Raw genomic sequence first — 7,500 nt, 5'->3', positions numbered from 1 at the left:
AGCACATTGGAAGTAATAGTTCGTTTTTTTTTTTGGTTTGTATGTGCAAGGATAGTTTGCAAGAAAGAAAAGAGAAAGAACACGTACTTTAGATCAACCATCCACATTCCAACCAAATATCAACCCATCGTGACAGCAACTTCGCCGACCTGTGAAAGAAAGCTAAACCAGGGTCCCGAGGGATCGCCCCCAGAGAGGAGAAATACGGTATACTCACTTGGTCTTCAGTTTGTTCAGCTGATCGACCTGCTCGGCCATCTCAGCAACGGCATCGTTGTGCTTCTTGCGCAGGTTAGCCAGAGTGCCCTCATGCTGGATGTTGGCTTCCTCCAGATCGCGGCGCAGCTTAGCCAGCTCAGCCTCACGCTTCTTGTTCAGCTCAATCTGGGCCGAGGTGGCACCGCCAGCCTCTTCCAGACGCTCACCCAGCTCCTCGAGCTCACGGGCCAGATCAGCACGCTGCTTCTCAGCCTTGGCACGGGCCTGACGCTCGGCCTCGACTTCCTCCTCGAGCTCCTCAATGCGGGCCTGCAGTTCCTTGATCTGCTTCTGCAGCTTGCCAACCAGCGACTGTTCGTCTTCCAGCTTGGCGGACAGGGCGGAGATTTCCTTGTCCTTGCGCAGGACGGTCTGCTCCAGCTCCTTCTTGTTGCGCTCCAGATCGGCAACAGCCTCCTGGGTCAGCTTGAGGTCACCCTCAACCTTGCGCTTAGCCTTCTCAACGTCACCGCGCAGCTTCTTCTCGCGCTCGAGCGAGTCCTCCAGCTCATCCAGAGTCTGCTCCAGCTTGGCCTTCACCTTGTTCAGGTGGTTTACCTTGTCTTCAGCGGCCTGCAGTTCCTCGGCGGTCTTCTGGTTGACCTCACCCTGCATCTTCTTCTCCTTGTTCAGCTTGTTGATGAGCTCATCCTGGTGGGCGATCTCGTCGTTCAGGTTGCGGATCTGGTGATCCTTCGAGGCCTTGTCCTGCTCAATCTTCTGGATCTGCAGTTCGAGGTCCTCAGCATCCTTCTTCTGGCTGGCGATTTCCTGCTCCAACTTCTTCTTGGTCTGGAAGAGCTGGTTGCGGGCATCCTCTTCCTGGGCCAGGCGCTCCTGGGTGTCCTGTTGGTCAAATGAGTCAATGCGCGCAGCAAGATACACTCGTTAGCGTTTCGAACAAATGGAGTTGCGATCGTGCTGGATCGTGCTGAGATCGAAATCGAATACTTACGCGCAGCTGGTTCTCCAGGTCGTTCTTCTGGGCGGTCAACTTGGCGGCCTTCTCCTGGTATTCCTGGAGGGCACCCTTCTCACCGGACAGAGAGTCCAACAGAGCGGTCTTCTCAGCCAGCAGCTTGCTGTTGAGAGCTTCCAGCTCCTTGCGCATCTTCTCTTCCTTCTCATAGGCTTCCTGAGCCTTCTGGGCCTTCTCTTCTAGTTTCTGTAATTTGGAATCGGATGTGTGCTCTTTCACTGCGCTGTTTCTTCGCTTCGGTGTGGCAGGTACTGGTACGGATGCACTGTCACCACCGGCTGCTGGAACCTTTACGTTTGTCGTTGCAGGAAGCGATGCTGGTTGTGGTTGCTTTGCATCCGGTTCACCACTCGGAGCAGCGGAAAAATTAAAGCTAGGCATTGTAAAGGTAACCTCTACATCGGGTTCGATTGGCTGTTCCATCGTTTAATACTCGCTGGTTGCACTTGCGTTCGTCTAACTATAGTTTTACTTCTGCTAAATGCTTGCAAAAGGCTTCACTGCACTGCACTGCTGCAATAACCGTGCAATCGATGTTTGCAGATAATAAATGCAAACTAATACGCTTTCTAATGATCTTGGCTGTCACCAATATTGAATACTGCTTGCATATACTAAGAGAGGGCTCTATTGATATCGTATTTAATTTGAGCACAGTGCTACTAAGCTAAACCTATCACCCAAAACACTAAGCCTGGATCACTAAACGTCGGATCACACTCACTTCGTTGGACCGTTCTAAAGCTCAGGTAGAGGTCCGCACACTGTCCCACAGTCGACTGGAGCCGGGATGAAAATGAACAGACAGCTCCAGCTCCCTAGGTGTGGTAAGTGATCATCATCATCATCAGCTCATCCCACCTTCGCACCCAGCACCCACTCATGCGCATTCCGATTGACACGCATATGACATTCGCAATTCACGTTCGTGTGCATGCGCGAGGAGAGCAATCTGCACTACATTTCCTATGGTTGAGTAATAATTTTCCGAATTTTCCAGCATCGCCTACACACGAGCGTGTGTAGCCGATGCGTGTGGCGGACCAGAAATCGCATTAAAAACACGTTTTATAGCATCCTCGCCAACGAACGAAAATAGCACAAACACGATGCTCGAATCCACTTTCAAACGAAAGGAGGGAGGATGCGATTGAATAAATAATCTTAGGATACCTTTCCACTCATTCCCGGGTGGAGAAAAAAAAAAAACGTTGCAGTAAAAAGTAGCTTAAAGTGGGACTGGATACCATAACAGAACGGATGGCCTTGTTTTCCATCATTAGCACTCAAATTATATCCCCCATCCAACACGCTACCAAGCCGAAGGTGGAAGAATGCGAAACACATTACTTCCTGCCCTGTCCTGCCCTTTACAACCAGCTGTATTTTTGGAATCAAAACGGATGGAACGGATCTGGTTGGAAAAGATCGAATGCTTAAATTTAGATCTCATTCCTACACTTCCTCCAACACGTGTTGCAGAAAGTCTGCCACATGAGTCACTCAAATACTAGAAACCATTTAGCGCTGGTATGTGCTAAACCGGTAGGTAGTATGGTGGCATTTCATCATATTATTTACGCCAGGTGAAAATGTGTGTCTCCCTGCTTGGGAAATAGTGGGAGCACAGGTCATCTGCATCATCAGCGCGGCGTAAAATATTCCAGTGACAGGTGCTCGCAGCCGTCAATCAACCAACATCACATGCAACCTAGACAGCGGCAACGGTTCCTGGTGGAAGGCTAGTGCTAGCCGATGGTGACGCAAGTAGGCAACCAGTACGACGACGAAGACGCTGCCGCATGTTGTAAAGGCCTATAAATACTCACAGCAATCTGGTCCTCAACACGGGAAACGTTAAGCAGAGGCTTGACCTTCTGCCACAACTTCCACCAGGCCCAGGTACGCAGCTTCAGGTACTTGCGCAGATTGCGCTGGACAATCTCCAAGGAGACGCGCTGTTCCTGCATCTTCTTGAACTCCTTACGCGACAGGTAACCGCGGCACCAGGCCTGCATCCAGGACATGATCTTGCTGAGACGCTCATCACGGAACTCCTCCATCTGACCCAGGACACCGGCACGGAAGAAGACCTGTTTTTCAGCACCGACAATGTTATGTAGGGGAGGGACCATCACAGCGATACGACAGTGCCGTGTGGAAAAAGAAATACAACCGGTTAGAAGAGTGCTGCGTGATCTGCATCACATTTTCATTGATGAGCTTTTCTGATGGATCGGATGAATCGGTGAAACAGAGAGATGTGAAGGACACGACACACGCACATATAGATATGACACATATAAACAGACAAACACACATACAAATTGATACGGGTTGGGTAAGGGCAGATACAGTATGAAGCAAATATAAAGATGAAAGAGTTAGTAGTAGAATATTATGGAATTTTATTACCAGTCGGAAGGAAGGAAGGTGGTAATTGTGAGGAGAAATGGATAATTTATTGCTGTCAGATTTTGCTTAAACCATCCCCCACACCAGCATTTGCTGGTGTGGAGTAGTTCTACTAGTGAGTCAGTGCTATTTGAACGCAAATGCTGAAGATTATTTTTAACAGTCCCACTCGCAACACTTTTACATGTCCGAGCAGGGTGTGGTACGCTTGTATGCATGCGTGTAAAACACCGTAATAGCATTTTCGGGAAGCGTAGAGTAATGTAAGCGAGTTGTGGTGAGCGACATGCTTGTTGGCAAATATTGGACACACTCGAAAGGATGGTGCACATGATAGACCAGCCAGCTATACCTTGGTCTTGCCCATGCGGAACTGTTCTTCCGGCAGCTGTATGTGGGTGAGTACGATCTGAGTCACTTTCTCTGGCGAGCAAGGCTCTTTGATGAGTTGTGGGCACAGAATTTTGTATCTGCGTTTCAACGGGATCGTGTAGTGGTGGTTGTTGGTGGTGGTTGTGGTGTGAAGAGATAAAAAAATATGTCGTGCAGTAAAACAGTGTTTGGAGGTAAAACAGGTTGTGGAACGCGTATGGAACATATGATACAGTGGAACGCATCGAGATAAACGTTTGTAGGGGGTTTCGAATCGAAAACAGACGGATACACACCGCATTCGGTCAGTTTTGCAAGTGGATGTGCGAAGTGGTTCCGATGATTTCGAGACGAGCTCGATACATTCGTGTGTGGTTCGGCAAAGGCTCACGGTCTTGTTCGTGTAACCTTTATCCAGGACAATGTGAGCTACTAATTTGTACAATCGGAAGGTCCATCTACTGATTCAACTACAACTATAACTACTAATCCGCTCCGCTAATACTACCAGCACTACAAATGATGGGCGCAATACTATTCGCAAAAATTCTAAATGCCAATTTCTACTAATGCCAATTGCTAAAACAAATTAACACGTTTACTAAATTGAATTTTCATGCCTTGGTATTTCCCAAACGGTACTGATCGGCATTCAGCCCAACGGCATCGATGATCAATTGAGCAATTTTGCGACCTTCTTTTTCGACGTCCATACCTTCGACGGCTTTAGGATTCAGGATTTTGTAGCTATTTGGCGGAGTTTTAGTTGTATGAGCAAAATTTTGTTCGAATTGTTGGTCATTTTGTTGGCACAATTCGATATGGAATCAGTTGTAGATGTATACGGGTATAGAGAGAGAGAGAGAAAGAGAATCAGATACCAATTCATTTGGCTGTGATTAGAAATTTGGGATCAATCCAGGTTACTGTAGTAGATCGTACATAAGCTAATAGAGAAAAGATCCAATTGCAAGGCTAATGTCACAACACAGAGGGGGAATGAGAGTGAGAGAGAGTGAGAGAGAGAAAGAAAAAGAGTGGGAAAGGGTGAAGGGAGAAGGATGATCTTCTGCAAACAAGAGTGGACACATCACTGGTTATTGCAGAGTCAACCAAAGCAGAGTGTGGATCCCCATTGATCAGCAGAGGGATTTTGGTGTTGAGGCTTTAATTAAAACCACGTTCGCCTGAACGTTGGAACCTCGATCGCTCATTGTCGGTTCCATTACGTGCAAACAGCCCGGCAGGGCGTACAAGAAAGCACAATACACGCAGGTGGCAAGAGTAATGAATTTGAGTATAAATCTGTATATAGAGTAACTGGGATCATGCCTTGGTGTTTCCGAGACGGTACAATTCACTGTCGAGACCGGCCGCATCCATGATGACTTGGGCACACTTCTTCAAGTCTTTCTCGGCCTCGACGCCCTTAGGGTTAAGGATCATGTACCTATTCGTTCGGTATCGTTCATGATGTTTGGACGAAGGGGTTTTTTTTTTGTAAATGTATGTGGACCGAATGCGTGCAGGTGACGATTGAAACACATAGGTTGGAGGTACAGGAGAAAAAAAAAGAAATGGACAAAAACAGTGATGAGTAACATGGTTGGAACGGCACATATGAACGGATATGTTCGACAGGGTCTAAGTCCTTGATTGCTTTGCAGGGGTAAACACTGTCGCTTTGCTTGGAAAGACGCATCCAAGTACATGGAACTGGTGGGATGGGGTTCGATGCATTGAACTGGAAAACAATTCGACACGAATCACAGACACGTACAGGGGTGACTAGGGATGAAGACAGGGGGCCGATCAGTATTTATCGTGTCGGCTAAAACACATGGTTTCAAAACGGACAGGACAAATGACACGAAGAACAGGTGGATTTCATGACAAAAATTTGAAGTAAAAAAAGAGATGCCTGCCTTGCTGTGACCAATACGGTAGGAGTCGGGGTCCAGACCGATGGCTTCGAAGCACTTCTCGGCTGCCTTCTTCGGCTCAGTCTCAGCCTGCATGGCAGCTGGGGCCAAGATCAGATAACTATTCACATCAAGGTAAGGTAAGGGGGCACGGAATTATCATATACCATGACAGATACCGATTGGAGACGTGGAAGTGAAATGGAGACAGAAAAGAAACGAAGAGATCAGATATGGTTGAATCCTCAACCTCGGGACGGCTGGTTCCTAGCGAACAGCTACTGATTAGGTATCGGTATCATCTCAACGTTCCATTTGGTTTCTCAACGATGCAGATACGTCGCTCCTAATAGAATTGTTCCGTGGAAGATACTTACCGCAGCTTGAAGTCAGGGTACATCATGCGGTTAGGGAAGCCCTTACGGCAAATACGGATACCTTCAAGTACACCGTTACAAGTCAGCTGGTGCATGACCAAGTGAGCATCAACGACACCGGCCGTCTTCATTTCGTTGGGAATGATACAACGGACGAAGTGAGGCTGAGTAGACTTCAGCGTGGTCATCAGGTTGTTCAGCTGTTCCTTGTACGAGGACGAGACAGTGGCGAAACCAGCACCCTTCTTGCCACGACCTCCCTTGGCGGCGGCCGGATCAGCCGACTGGCCTGGGTGATCAGCGAAGATCTCAACCATGAGGGCGTTGCTACCCTTCTTGAACTGGTCGACGACAGTGTCGTTCAGCGGATCCTTGTTCTTCTCAAGCCATCCCGTGATGTTGTACGACACAACACCGGCGTAGTGACCAATGGCGAAGTGACCGGCCGGGATACCTGGCTTCGGTGGGCGCGGCTTCATGAACGGAGCCGACTTGCCGAGATGGTTGGTCATCAGCTTCTCAGCAAAGGTCTGATCGGTGGCCTTCGGGAACATAGATTCTTCCTCAAGAATCGACAGGATACCCATGGGCTGTTTACCGAGACATCAAGTGCAGAGTGGACGGCAACGGAGAAGTGGGAGAGAAAACATTTTCATTAGTGAACTGAACTGATCTCTAGCAGTGGACATGCGAAGCAATTCTTGCAATTAGCATTGTTTCCGTAAGAAGAAGAAAAAAACAAAACGTTTAAAGTTTACATTAAGTTAGTAGAAACTTGTACAGTCGCTCAGTAGAAGAGTCTCTGGCAGACGGGTGATTTTCATATCGCACACGCACGCTCAACTTACCAGGTTGGTAGATTTAGCAAATAGCATCGAAGCAGCATAGTGTTATTAGCGGCTAATTCTAGGAAAAAATATTAAATCCACAAAATGACTACGGTTTGGATGGAGGAGGCATAAAATAATGTTCAAAATGTTAAATGTAGAAAAATGACGCCCGTAATAAAAAGGTACAAAATTTAACTACTTTCAACAACAGGATAAAATAGAAATGGGTTTCAATCGAAAAATGTTAATCCTGCTGTTGCTACCCTCTCACAGTGGTTTGTACGAAAAAAAGAAACATTTAACCAAGAAAGTACTTATCAAAAAATGGTGTGTGAAACACCTGTTCT

General features: G+C 47.5%; 2 protein-coding genes across 20 annotated transcripts in view; one reads left to right on the top strand and one right to left on the bottom strand.

Annotated features, from left to right (window-relative positions):
- LOC126564714 (cytochrome b5-related protein-like) overlaps nt 1–7,500 on the top strand; it is a 253,063-nt gene that overhangs the window by 29,016 nt on the left and 216,547 nt on the right. The gene's annotated exons all lie outside the window — the stretch shown is intronic.
- Nucleotides 1–7,500, bottom strand: part of LOC126563763 (myosin heavy chain, muscle) — a 21,892-nt gene that overhangs the window by 5,689 nt on the left and 8,703 nt on the right. For 10 of the 18 annotated variants that reach the window (XM_050220483.1, XM_050220479.1, XM_050220477.1 and 7 more), the window contains exons 8-12: nt 6,324–6,913; nt 4,005–4,122; nt 3,067–3,330; nt 1,214–1,423; nt 218–1,104 (exon numbers count right to left, since the gene is read on the bottom strand). In XM_050220483.1, coding sequence (XP_050076440.1) covers nt 218–1,104; nt 1,214–1,423; nt 3,067–3,330; nt 4,005–4,122; nt 6,324–6,913 — 2,069 coding nt within the window. Of the gene's footprint in view, nt 1–217; nt 1,105–1,213; nt 1,424–3,066; nt 3,331–4,004; nt 4,123–5,356; nt 5,475–6,323; nt 6,914–7,500 lie in introns of all 18 variants that reach the window. The other 8 variants (XM_050220484.1, XM_050220480.1, XM_050220478.1 and 5 more) reach the window with 1 other exon arrangement.

The sequence above is a fragment of the Anopheles maculipalpis genome, chromosome 3RL, assembly GCF_943734695.1.
Source record: "Anopheles maculipalpis chromosome 3RL, idAnoMacuDA_375_x, whole genome shotgun sequence".
In the NCBI taxonomy this organism is placed as follows: domain Eukaryota; kingdom Metazoa; phylum Arthropoda; class Insecta; order Diptera; family Culicidae; genus Anopheles; species Anopheles maculipalpis.
Note: the sequence above shows the minus strand (reverse complement) of the source record. Positions and strands in the feature narration are given on the sequence as shown.